The sequence below is a fragment of the Elephas maximus genome, chromosome 3 (assembly GCF_024166365.1).
Source record: "Elephas maximus indicus isolate mEleMax1 chromosome 3, mEleMax1 primary haplotype, whole genome shotgun sequence".
Taxonomy (NCBI): Eukaryota; Metazoa; Chordata; class Mammalia; order Proboscidea; family Elephantidae; genus Elephas; species Elephas maximus.
In genome coordinates, this window is record NC_064821.1 from 95,588,346 (window position 1) to 95,601,983 (window position 13,638).

Genomic DNA, 13,638 nt, shown 5'->3' on the forward strand with positions numbered 1-13,638 from the left:
CACACTAATGGGGCTCTTTTAAGGGCTCCGTGGGACCCCTAATGCTTACCAGAATACAGTTTAAAACAACGAGATAAAGTAGTCCCTATGTCTCTTCAATTCTAGATAGGCAGTGATTTATAAAATTAACCACATGTCTGGCCCCTTCAATCTCACTCTCAGGTTTGAGTTCCTTCTAGATAGCGACTAGCTTATCTCTGGAGCCCAAAGCCCTACCATCCCTAAGCCTGCCATGCAGTGAATGCTTACTATGTTTGTTTAACAAATGTATTTACTCTGTAAGCATGTTTTCGTAAGTATTCAAGTTTCCAGGGACTTAAGCTAATGACAAGTTTTTATTTACACATAAACAGTTATCAAGAATCGTCTACCATAAGTCTGACACTTCATAAAACAAAAAAGGAAGAGCCTGAAGATTACAGATATTAATATCTGAAACAAAAGACATGGGATCTCGCCCTCAAGAAAAAAGTTTTAAAAGAGGCTGAAGTATAATATTTTACTCTTGTAGATTAAGATGCTATTACAGATACTACATGCTTTGTATAGTTTTATTCATTTACCAGACATTGAAATAATACAAGCTACTTAAGACTTTGATTCTTTTAAAGAGAATTCTTAGTTTTGAGTAACAACCATGATCCAAATTCAACCATGTTGGCTGATAACACAGCAGAGGAGACCTGTGATACTTTGGAGAATGATTAAATTCTCATTTTTCTTGTTCTTCACAACTCTGGTGTTTCATGGTGTTTAATTCTCTACTCTGTTTCACTGTTTTAGCCCTTAAAAGCACTAGTGCTATCCTCTTGTTCCCCTACACGTACCATACACACACAGAGAAATGCTTTCCCTTTTGCTCTCTCCTCCCATCCTCCCCCGTTCTCCTCTTTATCTCACTCCCATCAACCATCCTTCACTCAGCACCCAACAACCTTCCCTCTCAAACTTCACCAAAAAATCTAGCATATTTGTGCAAGGGAAACCCTGTACATCTCCTTATTTGTTATTTCAATGTAATATTTTAATGTCTACATCTATGTTTAAATTATAATTTTAAGCTGATATAAACTAAGAAAATGAAGAAGTTTATAATATTAAGTGTGAACAACACTCCTATATCCTCTTTAAGTATTAAATTTTATATGAAAATTTGCTTTTATTTATGATGATATGCTAGAATACAGCAAAATCTCTCTTAGGAAAGCTCCTTTTGACCTAAAGAACATTATATTGTTGACGACCAAAAAAACCACTCTTAGCTAAGTCTTTAATACCCACCCACTTAAAGTCTAAATTTAATTACAAACGGAGCCAGAGATCATCAGCTTCATTAAACATATCCTTACCCTTAAAAGTTGATCGATGCCAATGACCAATACTTAAATGATGCCAGAGCAATGGACAATGGGGTCCCATATGACAAGCAAAAAAGGCCAGAAGCAAAAATCCATACATCATCAGTCCATATGTATCACAAAGCCCCCCACAATCAGAGCTCATTATGATGGAAAACATCCCATGGACTGTCATTTCATCAATCACTGTCTGTTAAGCAGATAATGGGAAAGTTCTTGAAAGTTGACTATGGCAATCCTACCTAAATTTTTCCAATAATAATGTTAATAATGCTGCTAATAATAATAACAATTAAAACAGTAAAAATAATAGTAAAAGTAACCACCATTTATGAATGCCTACTTTGGTATCTACTACATGCAAAGGCATTTGCTGTCTGTTTCTTATATAAACACTGAAAAATCAATACTACTATTATTACATTTTGACTGCTGATGAAACTCAGCCTTCTGGAGGTTAGGCAGCTTGCTGAAGGTAACACTCTCAAAATTAAGAAGACCAGTTCTCCTTGGCTCCAAATATAATACCCTGCTCTTTCCATATACCATACTGTCTCAATGGCTCTTGAACCATGGGTGATAAAATGAGAGAACATAAGACAAACCAGCATGAAAATAAAATTTGTGGCTTAATTTTTATTGACCACAGTATTGTGTCAAAAGTGATAAATGGCTGCTATGATATTACTAAGGCCATCATGCATAAGATCTTCCAATTTAAAGCCTAAACAATTAGACTAATACAGAGAGTGATCCATTCTAGGTAGGCCTAATTTAATTCATGTTAAATTTTAAATATCTTATAGTGAACAACCTTGTTACAAACATATCACCCAACATAAACTCAGCAACTTAAAACTTTCTGCTAGGAAAAGATATTTTAAATTTTTATTTCTCTTCCACTGTTTGTTTAAAAGAGGGAAGAAAATGCTGGTAAAACCACATGGTATTCATCAGAACTTTTTAAAACTTACTAAGGCCATGTGACATAATCACATGGCTTACTATTTTGTGGTTTCCTTCTTTGTCATGACTATCAATGTTTATGTGAAATCAGAATATGTGATTTTTACAATTACCTCAGAATTGTTCCATCAAAATAACCACCCTTCTAAGAAATTAGAACTGGATCCTCCTTAATGCTGGCAAATCCACTTTGTGCCAAGAATCAGAAGGAACAGATGGATGATTAAGAACTCCTTTGTGCCTATTCAGCTACAAAACGGGACTGTATGAGTCACCAATTTTGAGCGAATGAGTATAATCTGCTTCTTTCACTGTACATTATTAAGCTTGATGCGATTAACATGACTTTACAAAGATCATGAAAAATTTCCTTGGGTTTGCTCTCAATAAAAATTCAGAAGGTTAAATAAAGTATGTTGTTGTTAGGTGCTGTCAAGTCAATTTTTGACTCATAACATCCCCATGTGATAGAGGAGAGCTGCCCCAAAGGGTTTTCTAGGCAGTAATCTTTACGAGAGCACCCTCGTGGCACAGTGCATAAGTGCTCAGCTGCTAACTATAAGGTCAGTGGTTTGAATCCATCAGCCACTCTGTAGGAGAAAGATGTGGCAGTCTGCTTCCATAAAGACCGACAAGCCTTGGAAACCCCATGAGGCAGTTCTACTCTGTCCTATAGGTCCACAATGAGTCGAGACTGACTCGATGGCAAGAGATTTTTTTCATCTTTATGACATCAGATTGCCTGGTCTTTCTCCCACAGGTTAGGCTCAAACCACCAATCTTTCAGTTAGCAGCCAAGCGCTTAACCACTTTGCCATCAGGGCTCCTTGAACAAAGTACATACAGGAATAAAACAAACTTCATTGCTAGGGCAGTGATCATATTCTGGAGACATGAAGGTTATGTATTTGCATCTCAGAAACTGAAACATATACAAGTTCAAAAATACATATGAGTTCATGGTTGGCTACAAAAATTCCGTAATGATCTGCAGCATTGTAAGACTGAAATACGAAAAGGTCACAAAAGATATTCAGTGGTTCTGTTCACGTAATATTTTTTGATAGTCCGTATTCTCCCATATAATAAAAATTTTTGTAAGAGTCATCATATTTGATTATATAATTAATGGAAGAAAAAAACTTAGGATGTTCATGATGGGAAAACCCATTATATAATAAAGTGAGCAAGATATACTTCTTAGATCTATTGTTTGCACAAGAAAACTCCTTTATAGTTTTCTTAAAGACCTACCTCTTGTAGAACTGGGATAACAGGTGGTTTTCTCTGCTGCAGAAAGTACAGCACCATGAGGATATACGCATACGAAGATAAACTTCCCCTGGAAGCATCTCCAATGTCACATCGCTAAAGAAACATAAAATAATGATTGAAAATAAAATCTGAGATTTTCATTAAATGCAGAAGTACTGACTAATCTGAGATATATTTTTTAAAGCCATTAAGTTAGCTAATATCCAAAAGTTCAATGACAAACTATCATAGATGGTGTGAGGACACAGCACTGTCATACATTACAGTTGAGAGTATACCATATTTTTACACAAATAATGCACTCCTTCTCTGTTTGCTGGCCATGCACTCCCCCCGTGAGTATTTCTGTAACTGCACTATGTGAATTTTTTTACAACAACATGTGGAAGAGAATTGGCATGGTGGCACTTGTGAGGGTGCCTCACAGGGGGCAGGGGAACACAGCCAGCAAACAAATGCAGAAGGTATGCGTTATTTGTCTAAAAATACAGTAAATTTGCACAAACCCTATCAAGAATAGTTTGATAATATCAAAATTAGAAAAGCACATGTCCTTTAACCTAATTCTGTTCTAAGAATTTATACTGCAAATATACCAGAAAATGTGTGAAATGACTAAATAACCAACTTTTCACTGCAGCATTTTTGTAACAGCAAAAACCCAGGCACAAGGTTCATCTGTAATGCAATGGTTTAAAAAACTGTGGCGTATACACCTAACAGAATAACATGCAGCCATGAAAAAAAAAAAAGATTAGGGAACCTCTTTGTATACTAAAAATCTATTGCTGAGTGGAAAAAGCGAAGTGGAGAATGTTTATACTGCATTTACACTAGTATTAAAAATGGGGGACAGGATTTATGTACTTGCATATTGTAGTATATTTTAGGAAGATACAGAGGAACTTTTAACTTTGGCTAGGAGACAGGTGTACATGGTAGATTTTTCACCATAAACCCCTTTAGACCTTATGAATTCTAAACCACACGAATATGTCAGCTATTCAAAAAATTTTTTAATTAAAAGCAAAAAACAAACAAAATCCTAGAAGAATCCTCAGAGACTTTTCCTTTGACTAAAGGTACAGCTGTTATCTGCATATAAAGAGAGGAATAATTTTCTTATATGAACCACCTGGTTTCATTACTAAAACTGCATGTACAAAGCCACCACGTTGAGTTATTTTTGTGAAATAGATCTAGAAAAGTAGTCATCTCAAGTCTGATTTGTGGTATGTGCCTGAATTAATTTTTTTCCTTAAGACGCCCTCTGTCCATAGAGATGTATAAGAATGTCTGATCAAGTATGCCTACCTGTCGGAAGACGGAGCTTTTTGAAATGAAAATCTGATAGCAGTGCAATGGATCGATTTTCTTTTTTGCAATGGCCCTTCTTGTCATGGTCTTCTATGTTTTTCTTGGTTTTTATTTTGAGTTATGGAGTTGTTATACTTCTTTGTGGTTACCTTAATATTTACCCCCATTTTTCTAAATAAAAACCTATCTTGTATTGTCCTATACTGCCTTGTTTCCCTCTCCATATGGCAGTTCTATGCCTCCTCTATTTAGTCCCTGTTTTTGATTATGTGATCTTTTACATATTGAATTCAATGATTCCCTGTTTTGAGCATTTTTTTCCTTTTTAAAATTAATCTTAATTTGTTTTTATGATTTCTCTATTTGAGTTGACATCAGGATGTTCTGTTCTGGGACCTTGTGTTGTGCCGGTATCTGATATTATTGATTTTCTGACCAATTTCCTTTAGTATTTCTTGTAGCTTTGGTTTGTTTTTTGCGAATCCTTTAAGCTGGTGTTTATCTGTAAATGTTTTAATTTTGCCTTCATATTTGAGAGAGAGTTTTGCTGGATATATGATCCTTGGCTGGCAGTTTTTCTCCTTCAGTGTTCTGTATATGTCATCCCATTGCCTTCTTGACTGCATGGTTTCTGCTGAGTAGTCTGAACATATTGATTCCCCTTTGTAGGAGACCTTTCTTTTCTCCCTGGCTGCTTTTAAAATTTTCTCTTTATCTTTGGTTTTGGCAAGTTTGATGATAATATGCCTTGGTGATTTTCTTTTTGGATCAATCTTATATGGGGTTCGATAAGCATCTTGGATAGATATCCTTTCGTCTTTCATGGTGTCAGGGAAGTTTTCTGCCAACAGATCTTCAACTATTCTCTCTGTATTTTCTGTTACCCCTCCCTGTTCTGGAACTCCAATCACACGCAAGTTATTCTTCTCGATAAAGTCCCACTTGATTCTTAGGGTTTCTTCGTTTTTTTTAATTCTTTTATCTGATTTTTTTTTCAGCTATATCGGTGTCAATTCCCTTATCCTCCGGATCCCCCACCCTGCATTCCAACTGCTCGATTCCATTCCTCTGACTTCCTATTGAGTTGTCTAATTCTGTAATTTTACTGTTAATCTTTTGGATTTCTGAATGCTGTCTCTCTATGGATTCTTGCAGCTTATTCATTTTTCCACTATGTTCTTGAATAATCTTTTTGGTTTCTTCAACTGCTTTATCAGTGTGTTCCTTAGCTTTTTCTGTAGATTGCCTCATTTCATTTCTGAGGTCATCCCTGATGTCTTAAAGCATTCTGTAAATTAGTTTTTTATATTCTGCATCTGGCAATTCCAGGATTGCATCTTCATTTGGGAAAGATTTTGATTCTTTAGTTTGGGGAGTTGTAGAAGCAATCATGATCTGCTTCTTTATGTGGTTTGATATTGACTGCTGTCTCCGAGTTGTCTATAAGATATTGTAACGATTTATTTTATATTTGCTCACTGAGTCTTACCTTGTTTTGTTTTCTTTCAATATACATAGATGGGCTACTAGATTGCGCCGTCTTGGTTGTTGTAGCCCTTGAATCACTTATGTCCTATTACCAGCTGGTTTGGGCTGTTACCAGATACATAAGCCAAGCCTAAGAGTCCATTCACTATTCTTGAGTAGAATCTGATTTTGGGTCACCAAGTGTGTGGTGCAGACTGTCACCTATCCACCTACAGGAGTAGTGGTGATAGTTGTGTGCACCAGATTCTAGTAGCAGCAGGGGGTCACACTCCAGGGGGGGCAGGATGCTGACAGGTTTCCCCTAAGTGCCAGTGAGGTAGGTGTGTCTCTGTTCCTAAAGCACTTTGGTGGGTGGGCTCTGCAGCTGTACCTTAGGCACCCAATGCAAGTACCTCTACAGATTGGTAGGTGTCACCATCCTCAGACCCCTAAGGCAGGAGGCTAGGTGGTCTGGGGGGAGTTTCAGCCCTCAGTTCCCCATTGTGGGTCAGTGAGGGCTCTGTTTAATACACAGAGATATCAGACCTGGGAAACTTGTCTTTCCAGTAATCCACTAAAACAATTACAGTCAGATCCCTATCAAAATTGCCTTTGCATTATAATAGCCACCTTGTTCCCTGTAGGGATGAAAGCCTAAGACTGTGGATCTCATATGCTTGGCTGGAACTGGTTCTGTATTTTTAGTCCAATTTTGGGAAGTCAGGGAAGGATTTTCGGTCCCTGGATTTTTTGTAGCTGCTTCTCTCAGGCCAGGAGAATGGGTTAGGAAAAGACAAAAAAAAAAACAAAACCGCAGAGCACTTCACTCTCTGGCTCAGGAAATTCCAATGTTAATGAAGCCGCCTGGGACGGGGAGGGGAGGGATCAGAGAGATATTAGAGAGAAGCACCCCGGAATATAGACAAAGTTACTTATCTTGCTTGGTGATGACTGTTTTATCTGAGATTCCTGAGGGGTGTGTAGTCTGTGTGCATTGGCTGGGTCAAGATTGCCCCGAGGGTCAGGCCCGCATTGTGTGCTTGTGCTGTCTCAGAAGCCATGGTCAGTTCCTCCCTCCCAGTCCAAAGCCCAGCGCCAAGGTTCCCCAGCTGGGACACTGCACTCCAGGCTCCAAAACCAGTTGCTGCCTCCCGGTGACTTCTCCTCCTGTCAGCCAAGTCACTGCGCTGCCTGCGTGCACTGGCTGGGCTTCCCCCGAGGTCACTTCTGGGGGCTAGAGCTGCGTCCTGTGTTTGCGCCGTCTCAGGATGCCGTGCTCAGCTCCCCTGCGCCCAGTCCAAAGCCTGGTGCCAAGGTTTTCTGACCGGGACGCTGGCTCCAGGGTCCAAAAGCAGTCGTTGCTTCCCCGTGGTTGCTCATTCTCAGTCTCTGTCATTCAGGTCAACTCTTTAGATCTGTATTTGATGGTCAGGGTTCATAGATTGTCATGTATGTGATCGATTCACTTGTTTTTCTGAGTCTTTGTTGCAAGAGGGATCCGAGGTAGCTTTTAACCTAGTCAGCCATCTTGGCTCCGCCTCTCTCTGCCATGGTCTTTTAATTCCCAACCAAGTAACTGGGCAGGACTGCACAGATAGGATAAATGTGGCCCACCAAAAGGATTGGTCAGTTTTGTCATCCCACTGGCCTTGAAATGAGCCATGCCAGAGGCAGAAAAGAGAGGATCCCACCACCACCAACGGAGAACAGCCAGAAGCAGAGAGCATAACCTTTGGACCTGGGATCCCCGTGCTGAGAGGCTCTTGGATCCAGGAGACAGAGGGCTGAAACACCAAAGACAGCAAGAAGCAGTGGCAGAGAAACAGCAGCAGGAGGCACCAGAAGGAGACAAGACAGTGGGCTTCCCAGTCCATGGAGCAAGAAAGCTGAGTGCCTTTGGGCCAAGGCTTAATGGTGGAGTAGGGTGCCTCTGGGCACTTACCGACAGAGCTAAAACAGCTTTGTAACACTTGCCTGAGCACGGTAGAGGCTGTCCTGATGGAAGAACTGTATCCTGAGTGTTCCTCAGTCTGAACTGTAACCTGTTACTTCTCTAATAAACCCCATAATCGTATCGTCTGTGAGTTCTGTGTGGCCACTGTAACGAATCATTGAACCCAACAAAGAAGTAGAGAGTGACATGAGAGGGATGGCTGGTGTCAGCATTGGGAAAGATAGGGGAGAGAGGAGGCATATCTGACCTCTGCCTCATAGGAATCTGCCTTGGGCTGTTGATCTTGATTCTCCTCCCCACTTCTGAAATTAAACGAGGTCAGACTCCACTCATTTTTACAGAGTCACTTCACTGTTAAAATTCTTCCACTAACACATTCATTGAACAAATATTTACTGAGCAGCTACCATAAACCAGGCACTGCCCTGAACCAGCGATACAAAGGTCCCTGCCTTCATGAAGTTTACACATTTAGCAAAAAAAGAAACAATAAAATGCAGTGTGATAAGTATGACAACTCAAGAAGCATCCGTTTTATTGATATGGTTTTGTCTTTGTCTCCTTGGCCAGAAATATTTACCACTAAACCCAAAGACCAGACTTTGTAACCCAGAGATTCTTAACTAGGACGACAGGTCAACCCCCATCCCTGGGGTTCAAAATCATTACTGCATTAAGAAACTTCACCACTGAGAAATTTACTAGTGTGTTGCACATATGAATAGAGCACATATAGGAAAAAGACGAAAAACTACCCTAATTAGTATAAATCCAACCCTTCTAATATTGAGCACCTTTTTTTTTTTTTTTTAAAGCTCAGGTAAACAAACAGACATTTTTCACAAATCTGACAGCAGCATGTTTCATTTTAACTATCCATGGATATTTTATAACAAAACAAATCATAAAGTTCTTCGTAAATACCTTAGCGAACACTTTCATAGTATATCCCAAGTACTGCACTCTAGGATCAATAGCTGCATAAGTAGCTAGCATTCTTGTGTTATGCTGAGCCTAAAAAAGAATTCATATATTTCAAATTTAAATTCACAAATCATATAAAAAGATACAATACATGCCAAACAGAATACATAAATATAAAACTTAAAATACCTGTAAACAGGTCAAACAAAAACTAATCTTCAATTTGAAAAAAACATCAAGACGGTTGATATTTTTTTCTTAGTTCCAATCATATTTGAAAGTTTTAAATATAAAGGTACAGTCAGTTACATGTAAACACTTAAAATGACAAGCATAACCATACCTGGCCTACTCAGAAAGAGAAACTTACCAATGTATTATATAAACTGATATCACCTTCTAACCCACTTCGTCTGTGCTCAAATTTTACTATAGGCACTTTGGCAGTAGTTATAGGCAAAATGTTTCTTAAACCTGATTTAAAAAAAAATACTTCAGTAGGTTAAATAATTTTCACAATGCTAAAATACATTTTCTTTTGTTTTAAACTATAATTAAAAATTCATACCTGGATGTCTCTTAAGAATTTTTGCCAAATTTTCAATTATTTCCTTACAATTTAATTTCTAAAAAATAAAAGAAATTAATAAATTATTTGTCTGAAATAAATAATCATCATTTGTCTGACTCAACCTGGCCTTGTACAAAATGCACTTCAGGCATTTAATAGCAGCATTTACAACTTCCAACCATAAGGCTCTACTACCTTGCCACTTCAAGGATGTAGTTCATAGACCCATAGTATCAGCATCATCTGGAAACTTGACATAACTGCAGAACCTCAAGTCTCACCCCAGTCTACTGAATCATCATCTACCTTTAACAAGATCCTCAGGAAATTTACATACACATTAAAGTCTGAGAAGCACACAAAGAGAAGAATAATTTTCACTGTGTGAATAAACAAGTAGAGATGGGTCTGGTGACGGCAAAATACTACAGCGATTAAGAACAAAGGCTCTGAATTTAGACAAATCTGGATTCAAATCTTGAACTAAGCATTAACTAGCTGTGTAACTCTAAAGAAATTCTTAATCCCTCTGAGCCTCACTACTTTTCTATAAAATCACAATAATCATAAACTCTTGCCCTACACAGTTGTTAGGAAGATTACATGAGACAAATAATATAAAGCATTCAGCAGCATGCCTGGCACAAAGTAAGAACTTAAAATTTGTGAGCTATTTATTATTACCCTATTGATGAGAAAAACATAGATAATCCTATTATTACCAGCACTTAAGTCTTTAAAGAAATTCTTACCTCTGCAAATGTGTTACTTTTTAAAAATCACCACAGAAACAGCAGAGTTGGTATGGTAATGACAATCATAATACAGTGAACAGGGAGAATAATGGCATTATAAACTAGCTGGATTAAGGTGAAGGGTATACACATCGGATCCCCATAGTTACTATGAAAATCACTTTTGTGTATCCCCAACATACTCTTTCTAGCTACAAGAAAGCAATAGCCATTGGAGCATAAACTGGGGATTTCAAGGCATACGATTTCTGCTAAATTTTAAATTTCATTTATGAATAATACAAAAGAAAGTAATGTATTCTTTTTTACCGTTTAAACGCTGAATGTGAATGACACAGATTATAATATACAAACCTTTAGTGATTAAAAGTCTGATTATTAAATTTTACAAAGAAGATATATAAAACTATAACCTCCTCCCTGGGTAAAAATCATTTCCTATTCTCTCAATTCTTGCTCTTCAAAATGGAGAGAGGGCAACCTCTTTCCAGTAGGTGGCACTAAGCAGAAGTTAGTTAAGGAGAACAAAGAAAATATTTGCAATTTTTCAGTTTCTTTAAAGAACAAGAAGATGTTGATAGAAACCAGAAACAATTTCTTAGAGCCAGAAATAAGACTCTACCAGACGTCACTGTCATCTTTACTCCAGGTCTAACAATTTAAAAACCTTTTAAAGAACTATTTCAGAAATGCACAGGTACACTAATCTGCTGAATTCTTTTATAATGCAAGAGGCTATACTGACACCACTACAGATGCCAGAAGCTTGGCCTCACCCCAATCTTGCAAGCAGACCCTAATTTTGAAGCATAAATACCAACAGCTATGCTGGAAAAGGACTGAGCAATTATAGGGACCCCCTCCTTTTCTACTTGCTGCTAGGAAGGTCTGGGACACTACTTTCCTGTCCAATCAGTTCCTTTCTCTACTGGAGCTTGGGCAATCTTACTCACACTGTAGAGACCTGGTACACAAACGAGGAATCCATACGTTCCCATTCTCACTGTTGACTGCACTAGGGGTAGGTCTGCTCCTGGCATCTCACAGTGGAACTCAGAAAATTTTCAGTTTCAGAAAGTAGTGGTTAGGTTCTACAGTACTATTAGTACTATTACAGCTACATATGGGTTAAATAAATTATAGAGAGGCAGTGAGCTATATTGGAAAAAGCATGGATTCTGGAGTCAGACAGACCTGGGTACGAGTCCCGGCTCCAACACCTAATAGCTGTGTGAACTTGGGCAAGTCAGTTTATCTCTCAAAGCCTCAGTTTCCTCATCTGTAAAATGGGGGAAATAATACCTACCTCGAAGGTGGTTGTAAGAATGAAGTGAGATAATGTATGTAAAAGTATACACTGGGGACTCAATAAATGTTAGCTCCCCTCCCTGCCCAAAATGAGCTTCTAAAAGCAAGCTCTTAGAAATCTATACAACATTGTAATTTCTTTTAGAATACAACCTATTTACAAATTAGTGCCCACCTGCATTTTCTACCTATAGTTATACAAAGATACCATTTAATGGAAGAGGTATCAAAAGACACAGTACGAGAGATCAGTGTTCACTACCAAACTGAAGCATCAACATCTCGTTGGTTCCAATGAAAAAATTCTAACTCAAATATAGCAACTTCTTTCCCCAAATTCATTATAAAGCATCTGTAACTCTCAGTGACATGGGTTTTACGTTACAAAATCATCGAAACAGTAAGCTCACTTATTTTAACACTTCAATGTCTTCTAGATTGACAATGGTAATGCTTTTACATTTCAAACACTGCTCTTGCTAGTATGTCGATATATAAAATGACATCATGTATTTTACCAGTATTACATAAGAAACTGAAAATAGATTCATCACTGGAATAAAATAAACATTCACAGCCCTCTCCAAACACTCTTACCTCTGCATTTTCATGGCCTTCCAGAGTCATACAAATATCCAGATCACTATCACGAAATCCAAATCCATTCTTAGAAGAGCCAAATAAGCACAATCTTGCCTTTTCTAAGCAAAGGAAAACAAAAGTCTTACAATTGGTAGAAAAGAGAAGTCTTCTATTATCTACTAATGCCCTAACCCAAGGTGATCTTGTCCATTTCTACGGTTTAAATTACCTACCACTGGCAGATAAACTGAGAAATTCCAAAACACCCATCTCAAGCTTAGATCTTTTGCCTATATTCTCATACCCATGTTATCTAACTGCTTTTTTCCACTTTTCCATATGCATCATAAATTCGACTGTGCCAAAAACTAAACTCATCAACTTCACCCCAAACCTATGAGGAGTCTCTGGGTGGCACAAATGGTTAAACGCCCAACTACTAACTGAAAAGCTGGTGGCTGACACCCAACAGAGATGCCTTGGAAGGCTTGGCAATCTGCTTCCAAAAGGTCACAGCCATGAAAACCCTATGGAATGCTGTTCTACTCTACACACCTTGGGTTGCCCTAAGGCGGAATCAACTTGAGGACAACTGTTTGTTCTTTGTTTTTAATTCTCAATTTAGTACCATCATCTACTCGGTTGCTCAAGTCAGAAATATGGATGCTGTCCTTAACTCCTCTCTCTCTCAACCTTCACATACAAGTAGTCACCAAGTCCTTTAGGCCCTTCAACTTAATTATCTCTTAAATCGACCTAAGGAGCCCTGGTGGTGCAGTAATTAAGAACTTGGCTGTTAATGGAAAGGACAGTGGTTCCAACCAACCAACCACTCCATGGGAGAAAGATGTGGCAGTCTGCTTTCATAAAGATTACAGCCTTGGAAACCCTATGAGGCAGTTCTACTGTGTCCTACAGGGTTGCTATTAGTCAGAAATGACTTGACGGCAATGGATTTGTTTGTTTTTTTAAAAATCAAAATCTGCTTTTTCTCACTATCACTACGAATAGTTAAGATCAACATTTGAGGATTAAATAAATATACTAGTTCTTTCAGGGCACAATTCAAGTAATTATACAAACATCACCTTAGTATACACGATTAATTCTTCTCCCAAAAGAGAGGGATCAGGAGCCCTAGTGGCACAATGGTTAAGTTCT

The 13,638-nt window shown here is 38.1% G+C and overlaps 1 protein-coding gene across 11 annotated transcripts in view; it reads right to left on the reverse strand.

The window, feature by feature from the left end:
- The window catches only part of TUT4 (terminal uridylyl transferase 4), a 162,708-nt gene that overhangs the window by 30,635 nt on the left and 118,435 nt on the right, over nucleotides 1–13,638 (reverse strand). For all 11 annotated transcript variants that reach the window (XM_049879254.1, XM_049879244.1, XM_049879250.1 and 8 more), the window contains 5 exons: nucleotides 12,493–12,596; nucleotides 9,830–9,887; nucleotides 9,632–9,735; nucleotides 9,262–9,351; nucleotides 3,579–3,692 (listed from right to left, as the gene is read on the reverse strand). In XM_049879254.1, the coding sequence (XP_049735211.1) occupies nucleotides 3,579–3,692; nucleotides 9,262–9,351; nucleotides 9,632–9,735; nucleotides 9,830–9,887; nucleotides 12,493–12,596 (470 nt within the window). The remainder of the gene's footprint in view (nucleotides 1–3,578; nucleotides 3,693–9,261; nucleotides 9,352–9,631; nucleotides 9,736–9,829; nucleotides 9,888–12,492; nucleotides 12,597–13,638) is intronic.